Genomic DNA, 25658 nt, shown 5'->3' on the forward strand with positions numbered 1-25658 from the left:
AAAAGGGCCTTGGTGCTCATTGTCTCCTTCACGGATATGGATATGGGTGTGGATGTGCCCACAGCAAAACTCAGAATTGCCCCCCGCCCCCAAAAATATATATATACATTAGAGACAGTATATCTATAACATAGTGGACCTAGAGGTATAATAGGGCTGAGGTGCTGTATCTAAGTAATGCAATCACCAGATCAAAATACTAGCTCTACACAGTGATAGTGATTACAGCGCAGTTACCTTCAGTGATAACCGGTGTTGTCTTCTCTGATCATCCATTAATACAATATCCCCCATTTTTGTTTTTCTTCGTTATCTGGGCCTAGACTTCCATGAATAACTGTTTCAGTCATGACTTCTCTCTGCACACTCTCCCCATCCTTCCACTTTGCCCAATGCCTCTTTCATTACCCCTTAAAGTGCTGGTGTCCCTTCTGTGGCCCCTGAAACTCAGAGTGCCCACTATCTGTCTGTCCCAGCCTCACTGTCTGAAAGTCCAGCCAGTAGCACAACTTTCCATAAAACTCACATTACTGTTGGTCTGAATGCTGCTTTCTCATTGCAGAGGCAGAATCCTCATCCTTTCTCCTGCTCTCAGCGAAGTACTGCTGGAGAGAGGAGGAGGAGGACTCTGCACAGGGGCCAGCGTCGGGACCAGCACTAATCTGAGTTACAAAGATACTTGTGCTGCTGACCACACTGTTGCAGAAGACTAGATAGATCAGCAAGGGGACAGGGGTGGGCAACTCCAGACCCTCCAATTCTACGGACCCGTAGCAGTCCTGTGGTCTAGATACATTGGCGGTGTGCTAGGTGCTACAGCAGAATTCCATTCACTTTAAAAGGTACTAAGCACCAATACCATGCACTGCTGGTTACATGGGCCAAACAATGGAGGACATGCAGAAGGCTCTTTATGCCAGTTTGTAGCATAAAATAGTCACACATTTTTCGTGCAAGTGGAGATTTGGGCAAAAATTTGCAACTTTTAAATTTTAACTTTTTGCGCTGGTCTCAGCACTTTTATAAACACCCCCGGCATACATTTCTGTGTAGGCACATTGAGATGCCAAGGTATGCCTTTTCACGTGTCAGGTGCATTATGTGCTGGGGAAAATTATACTAAGAACGGCAATGAAAAAGCCTAGCTTAATAAATGTTCCCCCTATGTACCTGTGCAAACGCCGAAGGAGCTGCAGAGGTTGCTACAGCATCTTGGCTGCCTTCATACAGCAGACTGGCGCACACCTGATCAATCACTGATAGCTAAGGGTAGGGCATCAATATTTAGGTCCTGGGATAGGTTTTTAAATAATGACAATGACGTTTATAGATACATAAAATGATGAAGACTTTCATAAACCACAAAAACAACCGGCACCCAACACGGGATTTACACAATCAAGCACTGGGGGTGGGGAAGCAACAGATGAGTACTCATAGAGTCTCGCTTGAGAAAAAAAATCCTTATTCATTTCCTTACCCCAGCTTTACATCAACCGTATTAATAAAACATCTGGACATTAAGAACGTATCTAGAACATACAGACAGTTTGCCTGAATGAGCTCTAAGGGTATGGATTCATTCCAATCCAAGGAATACAGAATAAGAAACGTAATGAACCTCAAATAACTATCCCAGAAAAACTATAAGTAGTTTTACTTCTTAGAGGGGAACTCCATATTTAATTGTTTGTTGTTGTTGTAATGGGAATCAGCATGCAATGTCTAAAGCCCTATTTATTGCTCAAAATGCATTCCAACGATGGCATATGAGTGACCATCGTTGCGTGTAAACGCTACCATCGTTTACTTTTCGGCTGAGCAATCATTTTAAGGTGAGCTTAAAACATGCTGAGCTCTGCAAACAACTCCCGGAGGCTTATTTACATGCAAATGAAGATTATAAAGTGCTAATGGACATTAGTGTCCATTAGCACTTTATGCAAAACAATTGCTAAAACTGTCAATCTCTGAATCGTTTCTCTTTGCATGTAAATGGGCATTTAGACTACCAGTGAATACTAATGTACAATGTTCATCAGGTAGTCAGATAAATGGCGCAGTCAAGCTTGCTTGTCCAGGCCTGGGGGTCGCTATAAATGGTCACTAACTTTTCAAAAACTTATGTTAATATGATAGTCAATGTGATAACTAGCAAAAGTGCAAATTATTAACCTAAAATAACATTTTTATGCTGAAAAATTCCCCTAAAGTGCTGTCCACTAGGGGTCTACCTTCCTTCTAATTTGCTGCCCTATGCCTATTGTCAAGTTAAGTCCCTGTCTAGTGACAAAGACACTGAGAGATAACAGGAAGTGGAGGAGGGTGATGACTCATGCTGCCCTTAGAAGTCTATGGAGAGGTGAAGGAAGAAGCAGGAACAGACTCACACAGGTGCTGCTGCAGGTAATAGTGTTTACGGTCTCAAAGCTACTATCATAACATCTATATTTCTCAGTACTGCTGTATGACGTCCTCCATGATGTTGTTACTTAAGAGGCCTCGGTCACACGGGCGATTTTTCGTGCGATTTGCCCATGCGCAAGCGATCTGTGATTTTATAGAAGCATTGCTTTGCAATGGTATCGGACACACGGGCGCTTTTTATGCGCTTGTCCGATAAATTATAGGACACAAGAAATCGCAGATCGCACCTATCTGCGATTCCTTGTGTTCTCTATATGCGCTCAATGGGGCCGGCGGCAGCAGCGCCGACCCCATTGAGAACATATACTACGCAAATCATTCTCCTCTGCCACAGCTGTTACAGCTGTGGCAGAGAAGAATGATGTTTGCCCATTGAATTCAATGGAGCCGGCAATACAGCCGGCTCCATTGAAAGCAATGGGCTACCGGCGAGCGCGGGATGAATTTTTGGGAAGGGCTTAAAAATATAAGCCCTTCCCTGAAAATCATCCAAAAATGTGTAAAAATAAAAAATATATATATACTCACCTTGTCCCTGCAGACGGAGTTCAGCCACGGCCGGCCGGCCGTTCTCCTGAACTGCTCTGAGTAGTATTTAGCTACTGGGCTGCCGCCTCTGATTGGTCACAGCCCTCACCAATCAGAGGCAGCTCTCACTCACCCATTCATGAATTCATGAATGGGTGAGTGAGTGCTGCCTCTGATTGACTCAGCGTAGGGACCAATCAGGGGCAGCTCTCAGCTGTCATACAATAGCTGAGAGCTGCCCCTGATTGGTCCCTGTGCTGAGCCAATCAGAGGCAGCACTCACTCACCCATTCATGAATTCATGAATGGGTGAGTGAGAGCTGCCTCTGATTGGTGAGGGCTGTGACCAATCAGAGGCAGCCCATTTAGCAGGCGGGGATTTTAAATCCCCGCCTGCTGAATACTACTCAGAGCAGTTCAGGAGAACTGCCGGCCGGCCGCAGCTGAACTCCGTCTGCAGGGACAAGGTGAGTATATATATATTTTTTTTATTTTCACACATTTTTGGATGATTTTCAGGGAAGGGCTTATATTTTTAAGCCCTTTCCGAAAATTCATCCCGCGCTCGCCGGCAGCCTATTGCTTTCAATGGAGCTGGCTGTATTGCCGGCTCCATTGAATTAAATTCAATGGGCTGGACAGCGCTCCTGTGATCGGGCCCGTTTCAAAGGAAATGCGGCTAGGAGCAGATTTTTCTGGCGATTTTTCGGCCCTGGTCACGCGATTTGCGGATGCGCATCCGTCATGCGATCCGCAAATCATGGCAAAAAACTCCCGTCTGACTGAGGCCTGAGGGTGCGCTACAGAGTGATAGATGAGCAGAATCTCTTCTTCACTATTTGTATAATATATAGAAGACATCATAGCAGCTGTCTCCTCTCATCAGCTCAGAGAAAACTGAGAGCTACAGATAGAGCCTGCAGAGGGGAAAGCCGGTGAAACATGCAGGATGCAAGTCATATAATGTCCAGAAATAGTATTATTCCTCGTGTACACATGGCAGCTGAAAGGACATCTGAAAAGTCAGGCGTGTTTTAAATCCAAAACAATACAGTAAATATAATTTCTGATACCCACCTGTCATCTGAGTCTTTCACTAATCTGCTGTCTTCTAGATCAGGGAATCCATCTTGTCCAGCAACAACTGTGTTACTACTGGAGGTAGTGCCTGTAAATCAGGAGAAACAATTATAGTATACATCAGTGTCTGCACATGTGGTTTATATACTATTTTAAAGGGGTTGTCCAGTTGTAAACTACTTTTGGCCTATACATAGGATAGGCCATCTATAGTTGATTGGCGGGGATCTACCGCCAGGGACCCCTGACAATCAGCTGTTTGCTGGGCTAGTGCATTCATGCATTGACTTGATTTCTGCAGAAAGTAGACAGCTCTGTTCCCACTGCAGTGGCCAAGCTTGCTATTACAGGTAAAGTTACCATTCACTTGTATTCAATGGTAACTTGGTCTGCAATGCCAAGCCTGGCCACTGCAGTGGGAACAGAGTTGTCTGCTTCCTGCAGAAATCAGCTCAATGCATGAGCACACTGGCCCTGCAAACAGCTGATCAGAATAGGTCCCTGGTGGCAGATCCACTCTGATCTACTATTGATGGGCTATCCTGTACATAGGCTATCAATAGTTGACAACTGGGCAACCCTTAAGTTAAAAACAAATAAATAATAATCGTGAATTGATACTCTGTATATTTTACCTCGTCTGATGAGTAAAGTGAATGTGTGCAAAAAGAGCTGCTAAGCTCTTACATGAATGGCTACCATTTAACACTAGGGTGGCAGAAGGTCCGCCAGAACAGGAGCCTCTCTTACTGAGCATCTCTCCTTCCTTGGGGACAGAAGGGAATCCCGAGCCAGAGATCCCACTCAATGACGTTCATATGCCCTAATAAGGCATATGAAGAGTAAATGGCATCTTGGCCCAATTCCTTTAAATGACGTTTGCATCTTTAAAAAGGTATTCCAGGACATTTGAAACTTTTGCTGTTGAAGACTGACCGGTCATCAACAGATGATCAGTGGGGACCTGCCGCTCAGATCCTCCACAATCAGTCAATTTCCGGTGCCGCTGGGCATATTTTCTGTCCATTCACTCCATATGTTTTATTGACTGAACATGGATACATGCAATGTTGTGCGTTAAAAAAAAAAAAAAAAGAAAAAAATTGCAGCATGTCCTATTTTGGTTTGTTTTCACAGACCAAATCACCAATTAAAAAGACTACGGGTGAGTAAAAAAAAACTGCGCATTTTTTTATGGATCAAAACTGCATACGCTTATGTGAATATGCCCTTTACTCCCTTCCCCTCTCCATACCATCACATCCAGTTTTCTATAGCCATTTTCTCCAAATGCCAATAAATATTTCAACAAGGGGAACATTTTTACAAGCCTAAACATGGTAGAATTTTGACTCAATTTATGGGAAAAAAATGGTGCATATGCCTTGCATTGCATTTATGTGTTTTAGATACTTCTTGAACCTTGCTAGACAAGAGGAAGGGGCCTACAGAAAAGGGGCATGGTTATGTCACCGATAAAATGCAACCACGTGCACCAAAATTTTGGTGCAATATGCTAGAAGAAGCCAATCAGCAGTCAGTAAAAGATTAGACAAATATGCCTAAAAGGTCTAGCAACAGGCACCAAATTTATCATACAGCTTGAGCCACTGTGATAAATTTGGCTTGCCTTCAGACTGTCTGATTAGTAAATCTGCCCCACTGTTCTTTGTATTCTTAGCGGTGATAGGTTTTATTCCTGGTGCTCTGAAATTAGGAAGCAGTTCTGGCTTAGCGGTGAACTGATCTGCTGTTTAATCAGTAGAAAAAGCCTTAACCTCTTATCTTCCATTGATCTTTGAGGAGGAATGTGGTTTATACAGCCAAGTTCCTAAAAATGGTGTCAAACTACTAATCTTCCTTGTAGAGTTTCTATAAATCTGCTTGTATGTGCCGGAAAAGAGAGTTGAATTTCTAAGAGCAAATATGCCTAACTGTATCTCAACAAGAATAAACTCCTTGTAGGCACAAGCCTTTCTTCTGCCTCTTAGATCATTCCCTTGTGCTACAGAACACTTTATAGTTAAGAGCTAAAAGCAGATGAAGGAGCTGGAAAAGATATCAGACTTGAAATCACACATCAAAACATATTCGCTCGTTACCAGAGGGAGCGGCGGACGCCTTGTTGCTGGCGGTGAAGCGATAGAAGGGAGGGTTATCACAATGTTGAACTATGGGGTTCACAGGATCAGTTTGCTGAAGCTCAAAGAGAAGCTCTTCCATCGTCTGGATGGTATTATTCCTGCACAAGTAGATTGCCACTTTTTTGATCTGCAGAATCAAAAATAAAATATATGTCCACAAGTCAAATACAGACTGATTTATTTTTTCAAAATATTCATAGTCAGTCTTGGCCCAATTAAAGGGGCTGAACTGTTAGGTCATATGAACTTCATAGAGCGGGTCTGCCCCCTATGATCCAGAACAGAGTTCTGACTCCATTCTGGAGGACCTTGATCTATCCTTGTATTACAGAATGGCCATTCCTATAAATGGCCTTCCTGTAATATTACATTTCCTCGGCAGAGGCTGAGGCAGGGGAAATTGATGGCTTAGCCCTGGCTTTCTCCAGCAAATCAGCTGTTTGCCCAGGGTACCGAGAGCAGGACCATGGCCAATCAGCTGTCTGCTCCAGGCCCCGCATTCTCAAAAGGGTTGTGCATTTTGGCACAACCCCTTTAAAGACAAACCTTGGATGACACATGAAATAATTTAAATTACCACTAACCTAGCCATGTGACCTTAACTTGTGCTTTTAGAACAGAACAATCCAACCTTTGCCCAACATTTTGAATGAAGTGTTCACCATCTGCAGGCAGCAGCTCTGGTTGACTCATGTTGCCTTGTCCAGGCATTACATAGGTGGACGAATGACATCTAGCAAAAGCTGAAGCTACATAGATTAATTCAAATTGTGAACAGGATGCTAGAGAGGCACATATGAAGGTGTAGAGTGTACCCTATATAGCAGCATGCATGTTGAAGGCAGGGTGGTATGACTGAGGTGTCCCTTTACAAGTTGCTCTAAGTCAAAGCAAGTGTATCCCTCTTCTTTCTACTATAGAATGTGCCAAAGCCGATGCTATATAGATGCACAGGCTGCTATACAAAATAGCTGTATGGAACACTGTATTAACTTAAAAGGGAACCTGTCACCAACTATAACCAGCATAAACTAAGTAATGGTGCCTATACTTTAGTTGACATGGATTCTTGGGAGCCTCTTTTCATATTCCCTCTTTCCCTGTTCCAACGGTAACTTTTGGCAAATTCGGCGCACGCACAGCAAGAGTGACTCTTTTTAGAAGGCTGTGCACTCCTATAGAGAAAAATGGGAATGCGTGTGCCGACTTTGCCAAAGGATCCTGGTACAATGGTGGATCGGACTCCAGATCACCTAAACTATAATGACTATGGTAAGAAGGTAAAGTCCCCTGGTGCAAGCACTGAGTCATGACTGACTCCTCGGGTGATGTCACATTGTGACGTTTTCTTGGCAGAGTATTTTTGCGGGGTGGTTTGCTATTGCCTTCCCCAGTCATCTTTTACCTCCCAGCAAGCTGGGTATTCATTTTACCGGCCTCGGAAGGATGGAAGGCTGTGTCAACCTTGAGTCGGCTACCTGAACAATAACTTAGTTTATGGTGCTTATTGTTGTTGATGGGTTCCCATTAAATGGTCACCACACTTTGAGTTGACTTGTGTTAATATGATAGCCGTTTGATAACTAACAAAAGGGCAAATGCTTTACCTAAAATAATGTTTTTGTCCTGAAAAATTACTTTAAAGGGCTGTTACTAATTTGCTGTCCACTGCCTGTTGTCTAGTGAAGTTCGTCTCTAGTAACATAGACCCCAAGACAGATTACAGGGAAGTGGAGGAAGTTGCTGTCTCGTGCGGTCTCTAGAATTCTAAGCAGAGGAGAGGGAGAAGAAGGAAGGAGAGGGTACAGAAGCAGAGACTCACATAGACATGCTGCCCAGAGGTGTAACTTGAAGCTCCTGGGCCCCAATGGAAAACCTGTAACAGGGCCCCCAATTATAATGCTTTATTCATAGTACTGGGCTCCCTATATGGAGAAGAGAGGCCTTATAGGCCCCTAAGGCTCCTGGATCCGGGTGCAACCGCATCCCCTGCATCCCCTATAGTTACACCCCTGATGCTGCCCATAGAATTCTATAGAGAGAGAGTAGGGAGGAGGAGGGAAACAGAAGGTGAGATTCACAGAAACATGCTGCTCATAGACTTCTATGGAGAGAGGAGGCAGACAGAAGCAGATACTCACACAGACATGTTGCTGCAGCAAAGAGTAAGCTATTAACTGTCTTACAGCTCCTAAAATATACACTGCTCAGTACTGCTGTACATTGTCCTCCATGATGCTATTATTTTTGTGTGTACTATAGAGAGTTAGGAAGCAAAATCTGCCTTTTCTCCATGTGCAGTCTACAAAAAATAGCATAACAGATGTCTACACCCACCAAATCAGCACAACTGAAAATGAAAGATGCGGCCTGCAGAAAACTAGTGATAAATGCAGGTTAAAAGCCATAAAATGGCCACAAATAGTGATATTCCTCCTATACACACACGGCAGCTTATTCTGAAAAGTCACCTGAAAGTGTAGGTACTATGCCTTTCAGAACAAGGACTTGACAATTTTGAAAGACTTTCTACCGTCCTTGAAAGCTGAGCCCTTACGAAAGACTACAGTGAGGTTACACTTGATCCAGCTCTGGTCATTGACACTGGAAGTGTGCAAACCCCAGCCCTGACATTTGATGCTGAGAGAATAAGAGGTCAGACAGGTTGGATTTTTCCAAGTCTAATAGTTTCATCAAGATAAGCAGCACTTGAGATGTCTGAAAGTCACTGATCTTTACCTGCATCCTTTACATTTACATGTTTATGCATGTTAATATAGGATTTGGCCAAGACACTTGTCAGCCAAGAAATATTTATCCAAGAGCTATTTTAGCTTTGGGCAGAATGTTGTAATTATAATGATCCTTCTGCTAATCAGGTAGACACAGCACATTCTCTACAAGTATAAATCTGACAAGTTGGGAGATAGAAAGGTTTATCATCTTACATAAGGCAGTAGGGTGGTATCACTGCTGACCCCGCACAGGCTAATTAGGAACTGTAAAGTTATGCGGAGGTTGTTGCTCCACTTCTCATTATTGGCCAAAGCATTCCAAGCATTTTCCACCTCCTGGCCCGGCACCTCATCCCCGTACTGCACAAGAAACAGCATAAACACAATACATATGAATGTTTTACAGCCAAACTGAAGGTTCAGTTAATTTTCATTGTCTGTAACACACAACAATTGAAATTGCAAAGTAAAACAGCTATTTTGCCTATTATGCCTTATGGACATCATAGAGTGGGAGTCACTAACTTGAGAGCCACTTCTATGAGCCAGAAGGGATACCCGTTAACCCTTTCCAATCCAATTTGTATCCTGATTTTCCTAGGGGGCTCACTCTTTTTCTGCCATTATACAACGCCGCTATATGCTGGCTAAAGCCAGTACTGCATGAGGTGACACATTGGATAGGCTCTGACAGCAGGGAGGCTGGCAATATACAGTAAGAGAACCCCAACGGACGCCTTCTAACATAGGAGCTGTACAGCCTTAAATCATAATGTCTTTAGACGTCAGACAGTGGATTGGAAAGGGTTAATATGCTGTGGATGCTGCTCTGGTGAACTCAGCCCAATTATGTATTATAAAGGCGGCCATTCATCTAAATGGCCACCATGGAATACAACATAACTGTGTATGGTTACGGTTACCACTGTCAAAATCGTGTGGGAACAGCATCTATCTCTAGTTCTGGCCCCCACAACCCCCAGTCCAGTTGAATGTGGTGGTCAAAACCTATGGAAACAGCTTGAGTGGTCTTCACTACTCTGTTTCCATAATGCCCATGGATGTCAATGCTGCTCCTGAGCTACTGAGAGCTGTGATATGCTCTTACCATCACTCTCATCGACTTCTATGGGCGTTAGGCAAACAGTGCAGCGAAGCCTGTTTCTGTAAGTCCACACCACCCCTGGCCACCACATTCAACCAGGCAGAATGGTGGGGGCCAGAACTAGAGTGTCAGAGGTGGCACCTGCATCTTTCCGACTTCTATATCCTGTGGATATATCATGAAAGTCTCCAATGGGAATACCCCAGAACATTAATCATGAAAGATAAGTCTACACATATAGACTGGATGTACGTGTTTTGGAGACATACTAAAAAAAAGAACCCATTTGTGTTAAAATGAATACCTTTGCTGTCATGTACATGAGATTATTAAGAACAAGGGAGGTGGCCTCAGGAGATCCCCATCCATTTCCTTTTAGTCCGACAGTGCTAATGACTTCCCCATCTCGGTCAGTGATTTCATCTTCTGGAGTACTAGGGCTGGAGTCTGGAAGAAGTAGTCTGCTGTCCACCAGCTCAATGTTATGTAGCCAAGGTAGTAGGTAAGTGAGCATGATCTGGCGTCCATTAGGATGAGTCGTTGGGAAACGCTGGCTCACTTCTGTAGGAGTCAACATGTGAACAGAACAAAGCTATTAGTGGAACAATGATAGCACCATACAGTACATTTGGCTAGTCTATGTCCAAGTTATGGTAATACTCTCATGTCACATTAAAAACTACAGTATTCTGTTCCATTTTTCAATTTTTTCTCAATTAAACTGTATAGGTTCCCCATCAAATATTCTTTTATACTTTGGATTCTTAACTTTATTGATCCCCAGTAACAGCTTGCTTTATAGTCAAGAGCTGCATTCATAGTTCTGCAGGCTCCAGAACTGAAATCTCCAAGTCCTGACTGCTTTTTTAGTGTCTGTATAGTTAGTAACAGTGAACTACTGTCTTTACATTGGTCCCTAAACTGAAGACAAGGCTGTCTCTGACAATAAGTTTGTCCACTGTTTCCAATCACATGTGGAAGAACTGTGAATGCAGCTCTTGTTGGCCACTTCATTACAGAAAGCTGCCATTTACCTGTATGGAAACTAGATATATAAAATATATAAAATTAAATGAGTAAATTTTCCCTTTCTGTGCAAATCCAGATTAGAATAGGAGAATCCAGCGATCTGAGAGATTTCCACCAAGGCATGCTCTTCTGTGCTAGACTAGCCAAGGCCAGGATTTCATATACTAGCAACCTTGTGGGGTTTTCTTGGGCAAGAGTGTTGAGAGTGTACAGAGAATGGTGTGATTGAGAAAAAACATACAGCAAAAGGGAATTCTGTGGATTCAAACAACTTTTTGATGAAAGGGGTCAAAGTAGGATGTCAAGAATCGTTCTTATGAACAGGTAGTGCAGACTCAAGCATATTGCATACTGAATAGAACAAACAGTAGAGTGTACAGTGCACTAATATGGGAGAATCTGATATACAAACACATTTTACAATAACTCCATTTACAGAACCAAACACCAGACTTTTCTAGGGAACAATGTGTACCATGGTCGTACTTGTTCAGACTTGAATTGGGTAAAGGATATTTACAATGAAGGCTACATTCTGAAAGCTCAGCTTTTATTCACTATTCCAAGAACATCTAAATAGCCCATATCATTTGGCTCATTTACAATCCTCTCATTATGAGGCAATCAAAGTGGCCTTTACTGGAAGTCAGAGTCATTTAAAAAATTTACATAAAAAAGTTACTTCCAGAATACGACGTGTATGCCAATGAAGTGAAGCCAAAAAATGCAGTATGAGGGCATGGTTAGTAACATATGCACAAAACCAGCCAAAATCCACAATATTCCATATTCTAATTTTTGAAAATACAACATTACGGGAAGTTAGAATGTTATTTTTTAGAATAATAAGCCAGGTAGCAACTACTTGGTGGTAGGGGGCAAAACGTTTTCTGACCCACCTTCCTTTACATCAGAGGTAATCAACCTATGTAGATTATCTCTATATTACTACTATTCCCAGAAATCTCTAGTACCGTAGTATATTGGGAATTGTAGTTGCACAATAGGTTAAAGATGTGTACAGTGCTAATGAGTAAATTAGAACACTACAAAAACTTTTTTCTTACTATGAAATGCACATGTGTTGGTCTGCTTTATGCCATCTGCGGGTATAGGGTAAACCACATATCTATATCATAGAAGGCTTTGAGCGGTCTCTGGTTCTTAGCAGAAGGAATTTTGTTTCATAGTCAGGACCACCCAAATCTATGTAGTTTGCTACTCAACCCAAATGAAGCATTACCTGAAAACAAGGGCAGAGTCAGCTCAGGGTACATCCGTGCCAGCTCGTTGGATAATCGGATTAATGAAACACTATACAAAGGCGGTAAAATCCCATGTGTCCCATACAGGATACTTCCAGGCTTCTGCTCTGCTACTTTTTTAGAGTATACAAACAGTTTTCCCTCAAGGACCTGAAAGACGAATAAAAATGAAATGATAATGTATCAACAACCCACACACAAAAGTTCAGTCATTAGTTCCTTAAAATCTGCATACAAATGATTTTTCACCAATTACCTGCAGTTCGTCAGAAAGCCAAATACATAATGCTAAATTCCAAGGAGTTTTGGCAACTCTGGCAATCTGCATATATTATTTCATGCTCTTAAAAGGACGTGGAGCAATAAAAATGTATGGACCATGTTAGTCAGAAAAATCTCAGTAATGTTAAATACTCTTGTATAAAAAGGACAAAAGTATTATAGAGGTGATAAACTTTATTGGCTAACCAGAAGAATTATATATGCAAGCTTTCAAGGCTACTGAAGGCCTGATGAAGAGGTCTCAAAGGGGTACCCTGGGCACAGACTAACATTTTAAAATCTGCTCAATCCCGTAGTGGAAACCGTGCGTCCCGCAGCCATGGAGAGGGAAAATACATTTTTTTTTACTTTTCTGGACGCTGCGAGGCTCTCCTCTATGTCATCCAGATCTTCTTTTTTCTGGCCGGCGGATGTGCTCAGCACGCCGGTAGCGTGCCATGCGCATGCATTGTGCACAGCTTTCTATTTTTTTATCTCCTGCTCTCTCCGTATCCGTGGCACAGCACAAAAACAGCTGTGGCTGTGCTGCAGATACGGACGGTTTCCATAGGCTTCAATGAATGCCGTAGGAGCCGTCCGTGCAGCAGATCTGCAAAAAAATGGAGCAAGCTGCGATTTCTTCCCGTGCGTGCGACCCGCACGCCAGGAAGAAGTCCCGTCCGCATGCTTTTAGCTGCCCTACGGATGCTAATGCATCCCTATGGGTAGCAAGAAGCGCGGATCTCCCGTGTGGGGCCTTAGTCATTTTGTAATAGTGTCACTGTACCTGGTCTAGCTAATTCTTCATTTTCTAGGTCACATGACCCTCCACCTGTAATGGCAGTTGCCTCTTTCAGCAGAATAGTAAATACACCCTTCCACATTGCAAAAGTAGTTCAGGAATTGTTTGATAAACATGACAAAGAGTTCAAAGTCTTGACTTTGCCTCCGAATTCCCCAGATCTCAATTTGATTAATCATCTGTGGGATGTGCTGAAAAGTCAAGTCTGATCAATAAAGACCCCAAATCACAGCTAAAGGATCTGCTGCCAATGCCTTGATGCCAAGTAACACAGGACACCATTGATGGTCTTGTGGAGTCCAGGACTCGATGGGTCAGAGCCATTTTGGTTGCAACAAGGTGACCTACACAATATTAGGCAGGTGGTTTTAGCTGATTGGAGTAGAACAGGTGTGACCGAATAGCAACAATTAAAACTGGCACCCTATCAATGGTTTAGGTTTTGTAACCCAGGGTAATACTGGAGTTTCTTTCCACTTCAACGCTCTTTCACTGACTTTTAGGCTTATTTCTCACTCCCTTGTTTGTGAATAATGCAGTTCCTCTTGAGGAATCCTACAAAGAATATTGCCATCTAAAACCAAACCAAAGGAACAACCAGGGACCCCTGAACCTAACAGCCACATAGCTCGCCTCTATGGCATGTTGTACACCCTTTTCTTCCCATGACTGATAATACTCAATACTATGTAATAGGGCAGAAAAGTGGGAAAACCCTGCATGTTCTCATTCCAGTTCCAAATCTGAGTGGACTCCTGACCTGTGACCGCAAATGAGCCAGTGACCTCCTTGGTCATGGGATGTTGACCAGTGGTCTTGTCTGAGGGTCATCCTACTGGTGTCCCATTGCAATTATGTAAGGAAATTTTCTAACATGCTGATGATCTCTTTAAGATGAATATAGAAAAATGAAGGATTGTGTTCCATGTTTATGTAGTTTGAGGACAACCAAAGATCCTCCTGACTGTCAATATGACATTTGCTTTCCTATGATAAGGCAGCCATAGGACCATTAGAGCAGTTGACTGATTTCACAGACTTTGTGTACTTGCCTGCATTAGCTGCACTGATATTTCGTAGATTTCACGGTTCGTATCAGACGCTTTGAACAGAACCAGGTTCAGCAAAGTCACAATGTCAAAAGGATAATTCCTAAAGAAATACAGAAAGAAGAAGGCCAAGTTTTAAGAAAAGCAAAATGAAACATTTTTAAATACTAACAATAATTTGAAGCAGCTGCCAAATGTGAAAAACTATAAAAAAATAACACCAACAAGCCCATTACAAAATATGGATTTCCCGAGTGGCACTTTAAAATGTCCTTGGAATAGGCCCATTCATCTTCTTCCTCCTAATGTTCCTAAGAATCCCATAATCCTTATGGTTTTTTTTTAAACTCTTGAGAAATAAAGCTGTTTTCGCTGTATAATTCTTGGAGAGCACAGCAATAGACAACAACAGCAAAAATCTGAAGAATCCTTGAAATTTGGCATCAACAGAATCTGGACTTCTGCAGGGAAATGTTCCAAACAGAGAACAGACTTGGCTTTAATTCTTTGCAACATGCAGAAAAAGTTTTAGTATATAAAAGCAAAGCAAGTTTGGGAACCAGCATTTTTTGCACCTAACATGACATCCTTGCACCTGGGCCATATCGCTCTGAATGCCCACAAAACCTACACAGCCAGTTATTTATGTTTATTCAATGAAGGAAAGAGACAGATATGCAGTTTTCACACACTGATCACCTGGAAGAATTAAGGACTGTGCAAAGTGAAGTTCAACGTGTAGAATCATTAGTTCCTGAAAAATGCCATTGGGTGACAGATCCTTGAGATAATCTTCTGGGGACCTCTCAACTGTCAACATCAATGGGGTAGAGAGTAACTAATATCAGGATAGGAGTAACTAGCTGATAATTGGGGACCTTCAACGATTACGAGAATGCAGGTCCTGAGGGTCCTTGAATGAATGGAGTGGTGGTTGAGCACACACGCTGACACTCCTTTCATTTCAATGATACTGCCAGAGATAGTTGAACGTTTGAACGTTACTCCAATGGCCCCATTTAAATGAATAGATTGGTGGCTGTATGCTAGGCCCTCGTTCCATTCATGCAGCCTCCTTTGGCACCCCCACATTATCCAGCAGTAAGATCCTCACTGATCAGCTAGTCATCCTCAGTCCTGTGGATAGAGGATAACTACTGTTGGTGGGACAACTCCTTTAAGTTTATGAGTATGCATGATACAATGCTTAGGGTGGCTTATGACAGTGCTGTTGGGTTGTCATTTTGTCCTGGCCACCATAACCTTAAGTTGTGGCCTAACAGAATATACTCGGGCATCTCCAGAGAAGCGGCCTTTATGCAAATAGCAGGTCAAAGGCACAGAATTTTAGACCTTAGAAACTATATTACGATAAAAGGCGGAATTCATTTTAACCCCTTAAGGACTAAGCGCTATAAGTTTACGGCGCTTGGGCCTGGGCTTTAATCCCGCCCGATCGCAGAAATACGGCGTGTGATTAAAGCCTCAGCCCCTGCAATCAAGCAGGAGCAGTTCGCGGTCTCAGCTGTTAGTCACAACCGAGGACCTGGATGAGAAGTGGTTTCCGGGTACATAGCGCTCAATGAACGCGATGTACAAAGATGTGAAAGCAGAAGTGTTTCTTCCACTACACGACCCAGTAATCACGTGAACGCCAGGTGCCCCTGTTACAGCAGAGCCTCAGGGTCCTAGCAGACCCAGAACAGCTCTGACAGTGACTACTGTCACTACAGTGGATGTTTTCCCTGTAACTGGGGCTCATATGCATGCTGCTCCTATGGATGCCCCAGATACAGTGGAAAAGTGTCAAATAAAACAAATAAAAGAAAGACCATGTGAATGTCCTCCAGGTGTCTTACATGATGTCATCGGGGATATAGATGGTTAAAAGAAAAAAAGTTAGAAAAGGAAGTAAGAAAAAAATTACAGAACAAAGTAAAATAATATACATAAAAAACCAGACACCAAGCAAAACCGTCACAATGTGCTCCCTGTAAACCAAAACCATACATAATCTATATCAAAACGTCCGAAACATAATGTGGAACCCATTCCAATGCTTCATTTTAGTGTAAATATTCTAATTTTAAAAAAAACAAACAACTATAAATAATAATTTTTAACTTTTTATCTCCAATAAAAGTGAAAAATGGAGAAAAAAAGTCAGTGAAAAAGATGTAAAAAAAAATAGCCCTATATGTCATGGAAAAAAAACGCAGCAAAAATAATTTTGGTCGCTGAAGGAAGAAAAATAAGGCAGTAAAACCACCACAGGGGTAAAATCCCTAAAAAGTGCCTGGTCCTTAAGGTACAAAACAGCTTGGTCCTTAAGGGGTTAAAGGTAATTTGCATTCATTTTACCATAGTCTACTGTAGATCACTAATCTGCCCCTTTATTTTGGAAGCTATTTTTATTTTATTTCTGGCCTCATAATTTTGTTTGCCGGTTACCTTGAACACAACAGTGGAAAATAAGGTCATTAGTTTCTTGGGGATTAGAAACTCTGTAAGTGTTCTTACTGCGACCAGGAGGTCTGGCATTAGAATTCTAGTAGAAGGCCAAATACACACAAGGAATGTATGACCCAATAGCCTATAAAACATTGGCACTACATAAACTGAAAAAAAGTCAGGAGAATTAGGAGTCTGTACATAAGAACACTGTATAGAAACAATGCCTTTCATGTCTGCTAGCTAATCCTCATCCAAGAACTCCACCTTGTTAAGTGGCCAAGTATCATTTCTTATTGTATGACCTCACTGTACACTTTTTCTTACTCCATGCAATTTTCACATTGGTGTTTATTTCATTCACCCTAATATAGCAAAAGATGGGTACAACCAGACGCATGATCGTGTTTTAAGTTACTCATACATATTGTAGAATCATTTTCTTTAAAAACTTACAACATAAATTAGTGCATCTGCTTAAAAATGGAACAAGGATCACTTCTCCTTTACTATGAAGAATATAAAAGGGTACCTGTCATCAGGTCCATGCTGCCCAGAACCAAGGGCATTATAAACCCAGGACAATAATGTAGAGTGAACCAAATCAGCAGAACCCCATTTTGGGTTGAACTTTGGTAAAAGTCTGGTTCTCAGTGAACTCAAACCTTGGGTGGTCTTACTAACATTTGATTAAAAAGAAGGAAAAAGGAGAAGGAAAAATAAGACAAAAGAAGAATGAACAAGAAGAAAACAAAGAAAACAAAAACTTTCCATCTTCTTTCTCTTCCTTTTGGTTCTTCTTTCATTAACTTTGCCTAAAAAACAGCTCAGAAGTACTTAACTACAATCCTAAGTGACTTAAGAGTATACAGGACTTTTATGGCTCTTAGTGTTAGACACCAGTTCTAGGAATATTGGCGAAGTTCCAGTTCAGCTCTAACTAATTTGGACAGAACTGAACTTTTTGCCCAAATTCGGTGAAACAGCCAACCAAGCTTGAAAAGGTTACTCATCACTACAGGACAGGTATGTACATTGCTCCCATGCATCTTCAAAATTTATTGCAGCATTTCAGAACAGAACATACATGGGTGTGCTGTGCATTTCTATCACAACAAATTGCTGCAGTACTGTATCCCAATAGACATCCAATGCAATGTTATATTGAAGCCTCTGATAAAGCGGCCATCCAGTATACATCAAAAGGATGGTGTGAGGACAGGCTAGGCAGCATTGGTCATGGAGTGGTTGAGTTAACAATTCGAGGTAGACATCTTCCAGTCTGGTTATATGCAAATCGAAAAAGTCTTGCCAGGAGCAAGCAATGCTATCATTAAACATTACTGCCATCTATGTCCGGTAGTACTGCAGGGCAGCCATTTACAGTAAATGACACTTATGGTCTCTCTGCTTTGGCTCCTAGAAAGGAGTGAAAAGAACATAGATCGGGTCGGTGATCTAGGGATTATTCCGATTGCCAGATTGGAGTCAGGAAGGAATTTTTTTCCCCTTAAATGGGGAAAATTGGCTTCTACCTCATTGTTTTTTTTTGCCTTCCTCTCGATCAACATTGGGGTTTAAACTGAATTGGATGGACATAGTATCATAGTATGTAAGACAAAAAAAAGACCTATGAAAGGGGTTGTCTTATATTCCCACTAGAAAAGCTGTCAGTATGAACTATGACGATGTCCGTTGCAGGAGAAATGTTCAACAGTCTGGTCAGCTAATCGCCAGAGGACCAGTTGAGGTATGGCGCGTCACAGAATTTGTAGACTTTGCTGACACCGGTGTGTATACACCGTGCTTTGGATCCATACAGTATATATGCATTAGCAGACCTGCCTTGTGTATTGTACATAAGGGGTCTGCATTTTTTTGTTATGGATTCCCAATGGATACACTTTACTTCCCGATCCAATAATTACAATATGTGAGCAGTTGCCGTTTCTGGGCAAATCTTCCCATCTAGCTGCAACTTTAGAGGTTTTCTCATTGTCAGAAAGAAATGTCTTCTGAGGGATAAAACAAACCTACGTACACTAAAAGTCTGGACACCTGTAGATTAGTCGCAGTATGTCCAGCACTTGTGACTTATTGTGGGAACTGCTCTGCCAAGGCTTTTGAGATTACGTTATTTGTGCCTGCATGAGAATATCTACCTCATGAAATAATATTATTCCATCAGCATATTAATAGCTCTACAAGCTGCCGCTTAGAAGCCAGTGATAAGAGGAAGTCAGCTGAGGCAGATTAAGCATGCCTGTGACTTTCTGCTCAGTCACTGGGAAATCGAAATAATCAGGTTCCCAAATGGTAACCTGACCCTTTTCTCCAACAATCTTGCCCGGCCTCATCAGCACATGCATAGACGCAAACAAAGACAGGTCAAGTTCAAAAGGACATTTAAGAGAATTTTCTCTTCAGGAACAATAAACCCTGTAAAGTTATTGATGCATTGTGAATAGCAATTAACTCCATACAAAGATACAAAACTTCTATAAAACCCATTAGCATAGTTATGAAGAGTCCCGTTTTACAGGCGAAGCTTTATGCTACCGATTTACAATTTCAACTACCAGGATGTACTGAGATTTATAGTTTAACGAGCTACTCTGTTTAAAACATTAACATTCATTCATTCATTCATTATGTAAGTATCCCCCACACCCCCATCCAGGGGCGTAACTATAGAGGGTGCAGGGGATGCGGTTGCACCCGGGCCCAGGAGCCTTAGAGGGGCTAAAAGGCCTCTCTTGTCCATATAGGAAGCCCAGTACTATGAATAAAGCATTATAGTTGGGGGCCCTGTTACAGGTTTGGCATTGGGGCCCAGAAACTTCAAGTTATGCCTCTGTGCAGCATGGTTTAGGTATGGGTACGGGTACAGGTACAGATAGAGGGGGGGCCCCAGCTCACCTTTTGCATCAGGGCCCCTGAGCCTTTAGTTACGCCCCTGCCCCCATCCAATGTGCTGTATATAAGTCAGCTAGTATCACCCTGTTCATTTATTCCTTTCTATCTGAAGATTCCTCAAATCCTTCTCTTTATTCGGCTCATGTGATCTCATTGTGACCATCTAGGAATTATTTGTGCCTTTTAATCTCTCCAGGAGTCACTGTTTCAGCCACCAGAACTTCCTGTATGATAAAACTGCATGGACTGTACCACACAAGCTTTTCATAGGGAAAATCAGATGTACGGTAGCAAAGTTTAACTTCACCTTTAACGTTATAACTTTTTGCGCCACAGTTTGTTGACTCTTTTAACCGCTTTACAATTTTGTTGTGTTAAGATAAGAGAACAATCACTTTGAATGGATTAAGATAAGATAACTTGTTACAGAAAGTTATCACAGACGAATTAAACTTTGCTATATATTTCTCCCATCGGGGTCCTTTTACAGAGAGCAATTAATCGTTAGAATGAAGGAATGATCACTGGATCGTTTGCTATCAAACAAAATCTGGTTACATGTGTAGATTATGGTTTACATTTTTTCATAAGTCTCTCATCATAGCTCATTCAGTCCATGGTAGGTCTGTCAGAGGAGTCTGGAAACAGTCTGGAAATGGTCTGCGAACGACTGAATGATTGACTGTTACACAAAATGACTCGAAATAAATAATGATTTTCATGCCTGTATAAAATGAACGATGAACAATAAGCAGATTAATTATCACTCAATCATTGGCCATGCTTACATTGACAAATTATCGCTAATTTTCACACTATTCAATGATTATTTGAATGACAATCGTTTAGTGTAAAAAGCTCGTACTACTGATTACTAGAGGATTCCGTCACACAGGTGGGCTGCATTCCCACGAACGTATATCGGCTCGGTTTTCACACCGAGCTGATATACGTCGTCCTCATGTACAGGGGGGGGGGGGGGGGGGATGGAAGATCAAGGAGCAGGAACTGAGCTCCCGCCCCCTCTCTGCCTCCTCTCCGCCCCTCTGCACTATTTGCAATGAAAGGAGGCGGGACGGGGGCAGGGCTAAGTTCAGAGAATTAGCCCCGCCCCTGTTACGCCTCTCCCCATTGGGAGGACGACGTATATCGGCTCGGCGTGAAAACCGAGCCGATATACGTTCGTGGGAATGCAGCCTTATAGTAAAAGAGACAGTTTATGCTCCCTGTTTACTTATGGTCTCTAGCTTATTTAGCAGAATGTAGGAGGTAATAGTAATTGTACTGCCCTCAGAATAGGCAGAGATGGTACGGGCTCCAGCTGTTCATGTGGTGCTTTGCTGGTGATTATCAAAATGTTGTCTGATAAGTATCAGACAAGAGGCTGCACTGCATGGAAGTGTATACTATGGAGACATCCAGAGTGTAAGAGACAATCAGGTGAGGGGTGCAGTGATGAGGAAATCTTTTGCTGTATTGGCCTTTTAAGAACCACAGTATGAACTGACTACTGCTATTAAAAATGACATAAGAAATCTCAGTGGATGTTATTTCTGCAGGCTTCCTCATGGTTCAATCTTTCCTTCCTTAACCACAAGTCACAGCTCTGGGAGTGGGTCATCTAGAGAGAGTATTTAGATGGAGATCAGTAAACTAAACAAGTTACTAAACTTTTAAAAACTTTTGACATGTCATAGTAACATATCAGAAGTTCTGATCTGTAGGGTCTGAGTACCTGCATGGATTTGCTCGGCAGTGATGTACCTACTCATACTTTCCTTTGAGCATATACATCGCTCTAACCAAAAAAATAGATTATTTGGCACAGCGCCCAGATGAGCACTTTTGCCCCTTCGTGTTAGAGATCAGTGGAGGTTTCAACATTCAGACCATGATTAATCAAAAGTCTGACACGTCAAAGGTTTTTGAAAGCTTAGTTACATTCGAACCTCTAGTCCCCCCTGCCTCCCTCACACCACAAAAGGCTACATCAGCCACAACCCAGTATACTTGCAATGCAGATAAACTGCAAAAATTGTTCATTCTACAGATGTAGAATTCCTTCCTATTATGCAATGAAGACTTGCAATACTAATCCTGGTGCTGAAAAAAGGTCAAACACTTTTGATGTATTTGGACAAAAAAGTAGAGTCTATGTAGCATCATAGTAGCAACTATGACAGTAAAAAAGTTGTCAATTTGCCACAGGAAGGGCCTAGAAGCTTGTGGATTTGACAGACTACTATAGTATAACTCAACTAAGCGAAAATAAAAAAGCATAATAGTCATTGTAATACCTGTTTCCACAAACAGTTGCAATAGCTTTAAAACACCCAGAAGCAAGCTGGTAGGATCCAGTGTAGCAGCGGTCAATGGCCCAGTTAAAAAGATTAATTTGGTCAGGATTAAGTTCCAGCAACAACACGACCACTTCGCAGCCAAGCTGGTGAACCTAGAAACATAACATGGGAACAGTCAGTGAAATATTTCAGCAGCTGCACCATAATTAATGAATAAACAAAAGAAATGACTTCAACCTTCCCAGGAGACAAAAGTAAATGACTGTTCATATTCCGAATTTCTGGAGCTCCATTTTAACAATTATCTTTTGTGTCAAGTACAACACCACAACATTTTGCCATTATCCATGTGCGGCACCTTCATTACTTACCCTCATGTCCTGACAAGCCAGGATGTTATCCAACCATTTGTAAAGATATCCATCTGGTGACAAGCCCACATTGTCAAAAACTGGACCACAGCAGAGAACAGCAGACATCGCCTGGCCATATGAATAGAAACAGAAAAACGTATGCTTGTATTAGACAGGTAAAGTGGTCCCCAATTTAAGGGACTTGACAATGGTATTGGTGACTCACTTTACTTCTCATATTCTACATACTTTAGCCCCAACATTGGAAAATTCAACAAATTAATTAACATTCAATTTATTAGCAACTTGGAGGGTTAGCAACCTTAAAACAAACACTGAACCTCCAAAACCCAATCACCATTGTAAGATATGCAATTGACAAGACAAGGGGTGGTCCTCAAAGCCTAGCTTTAACCAAAATTCTCCACGACACTTGGTCATGTTACCACTAGCTGATTACCACTAACTTGGAGGCATCAATAGTAGACCTCATGTTCTCCACCTAATAACCACCCTAAGGGTTGTTAGGCTAATAAGATTGGATCCACAAGTTGCCAGACAGAACTCTTCAAGCCACCTAGGAAGTTGAGAGCCATAACAGCTCTCTCTTCCAACCTCAACCAACATCCCTAATATCTCCTACCTCAATCCAATTCTGCCATGACAGAAACCTAAGCACTGCCTGATTCAAAACACGTTTCCCAATCTTACTCATATATTACTCCTTTTGAAAAGTTGCCTACCACTCACAGACACAATGGAGGCTGAGAGATTACTCCTTTAGTGATAACCAAAATGGCTACCTCCCTCTCTCCCAATTGCCAGTCCTCAAATATCCCCCCAAACACTCCCTCCTTCCTTACATTATACCTCAACTTTTTATTATTCAATATTCATTTTCGCCCAACCCTGTCATGATCACCTCCCCTTCAACTCCCAGAACAGCTTGACTTTATGTCTACTACGTACATCTGTTCAAATTACAGATGTAGCACAGCTGAATTTATCATCTGACTTTTGTATTGTACATCATATGGGATTTGTGAGGCAGAACCCCTCCAGAAAATGTTAGCATGAAGGGGCACATTTCTCATATGAGAGCCACTGGCCAACTTGTTTGTAGAAGGAAGGGGGTTTGATCTCATAGACCCCCATTAATCTTGTCATATGAGTATTCACTTAATTTACCTGCAAGCCTAGAGAAAACTGCATATAATACATCTTGATATTATGAAGAGTTGTACCACATGACAAACTTCCCTCTTGAACATCAGTATCAAGAAACTTAAAAAAAAAATACTTCCCTATAAAAGAATAAAAAGGTTCAATTTACCTTTAGCGCACAGTACTGGTATCTTGTGATCTGATGATTTCGATCACTGTAGCGGTCCAGAGGAGTGAACATAATGCTGAAGGGCCCAGCCCACTGGCTAAAAAGGATAAAGAGATGGTGCCGCAAACTTTGCTGCGGGAACAAAAACCTCCGGTGATGAACTACAAATAATAAACACACAGGTTTTATTTTCCACGTATTTAAATGTCCACAAGTATCACCCAGTCTAATTAATAACAGCAACAATTTCAGGTTTCTTACTAAAGTGAAGGCCAATCATTTTTTAATTGTTTCAATACAATGAAAAATGTGGCAATTTTGCAAATTATGTTAATTAAAAATCATTCTGTGTATACTATGCTATGGAGACGTGTGTGTTTTACTGGTAACAGACTACAAACAAACCCTATGTAGTTTTATCCTGCAGTTACAGTATAATACTATCTGTCTATCCCCTACGTTTTAATAACCTACTGACTATATGTTTGTAAGAAGTAGGGGACAAACAGAAAGGAGTGTAACTGCAGAATCAGACTACACAGTGCGTTTGTTTGTAGTCTGTTACCATGGAGACAAATGGGTCTGTATAGGAACCGCAGACACAAACTGATATAATTTGGACAATTACAGTTACATTTTAGATTAATTTGAAGAACACAAAATGTTTTTAAAGGTGAACTCTCCCTTTAAATCAAATTTTCTGATTGGAAAATCGCTTTACCAAAAAGGGAGCATATTATAACTGAAGGGATAAATTGATCATAGTACAAAACAAAGTCATCTACACTCATTGTCAAAAAAAATCAAGCACTTAGAAGGAGTTGTCGGAATAGAATGAAATTTTGTATGTGTGATTGTAACGGTGATATAAGTAAGTGATTACAATATCAGAGCAAAAGGATAATTTATTGTGAAGAACTGAACACCTTAAGGGAGGCTCTAGTACCTTGTTGGACCACCTCTAGCTTGGATACAAGATGCAATACGGGCAGGCATGCAGGCATACAGGCTCCGTATAGTATACTGCAGCATGTCAATTCACATTTGCTGCAACTGAGCCTCTAGTTCATGCAAATGTGAATTGGCTGTCGAAATTGCCATCCCAGATCGTCCCATATATGTTCTATTGGGATAAATCTGGTGACCGGGCAGATCACAGAAGTGTGACAGTGTTGTGGGGACATTCCTGTGACCCCCTTGTGTGTGCGGCCGAGCATTATCCTGCTGGACAATGCCTCTTGGAAGCCGCCATGGAGGAACATATGTGGCTGCGGGATGTCCTGAACATATCACTGAGTTGTCATTGCCCCTCATAACATTACTAGGGGTGATTGACTGTCATATGCGATGGCCCCTCAGACCATCACAACAGCAGTGGGAGCAGTGTGCCGCTCCACAGCCAAGGTAGAATTCAGGCGTCCAACCCTAGATCTCCAGACATGAAAACTGTTGTTGTCAGTGCCTAAACTAAACCTAGATTTGTAGCGGAAGAGAATCCACTCTGAAGCAGTCCAATTTAATTGTTTACGACACCAATGCAAACGGAAGCGAAGGTGCGTGAGTGTTAAAGACCATGCACATAATGGGTGCAACAAAATCAAATGTCCTTCACCCATGCACCTGGAACTGGTTCCCACAGACACACCGTTGGAGGTGCTTGTCAGATGATTAGACAAATCTCTCTACTGGTGGTCTGTTGAGGGCGTCCTGAGCCCAGTCGTCTTGTGTACATGCCCTAATGCATCCACTGGTCCAAACACCTGCTAACAGTCTGGTCAGAATGGCCCAGGTGGTGGACAATTCGTTGAAATGACCATACAGCTACTCGTAATCCAACAATGTGCCCCCTCCCGAACTCTTAACTGGGCAAAACCTCTCCA

General features: G+C 41.9%; 1 protein-coding gene across 4 annotated transcripts in view; it reads right to left on the reverse strand.

Annotated features, from left to right (window-relative positions):
- The window catches only part of FRY (FRY microtubule binding protein), a 304066-nt gene that overhangs the window by 90311 nt on the left and 188097 nt on the right, over positions 1 to 25658 (reverse strand). For all 4 annotated transcript variants that reach the window (XR_010787154.1, XM_066582996.1, XM_066583004.1 and 1 more), the window contains exons 27-35: positions 23779 to 23939; positions 22464 to 22574; positions 22090 to 22244; positions 14429 to 14528; positions 12292 to 12463; positions 10324 to 10580; positions 9128 to 9274; positions 6138 to 6306; positions 4033 to 4123 (exon numbers count right to left, since the gene is read on the reverse strand). Coding sequence is in view for 3 of the 4 variants with exons in the window: in XM_066582996.1 (XP_066439093.1) it covers positions 4033 to 4123; positions 6138 to 6306; positions 9128 to 9274; positions 10324 to 10580; positions 12292 to 12463; positions 14429 to 14528; positions 22090 to 22244; positions 22464 to 22574; positions 23779 to 23939 (1363 nt within the window). In the remaining variant the exon portion in view is untranslated. The remainder of the gene's footprint in view (positions 1 to 4032; positions 4124 to 6137; positions 6307 to 9127; positions 9275 to 10323; positions 10581 to 12291; positions 12464 to 14428; positions 14529 to 22089; positions 22245 to 22463; positions 22575 to 23778; positions 23940 to 25658) is intronic.

The sequence above is a fragment of the Eleutherodactylus coqui genome, chromosome 1, assembly GCF_035609145.1.
Source record: "Eleutherodactylus coqui strain aEleCoq1 chromosome 1, aEleCoq1.hap1, whole genome shotgun sequence".
In the NCBI taxonomy this organism is placed as follows: Eukaryota; Metazoa; Chordata; class Amphibia; order Anura; family Eleutherodactylidae; genus Eleutherodactylus; species Eleutherodactylus coqui.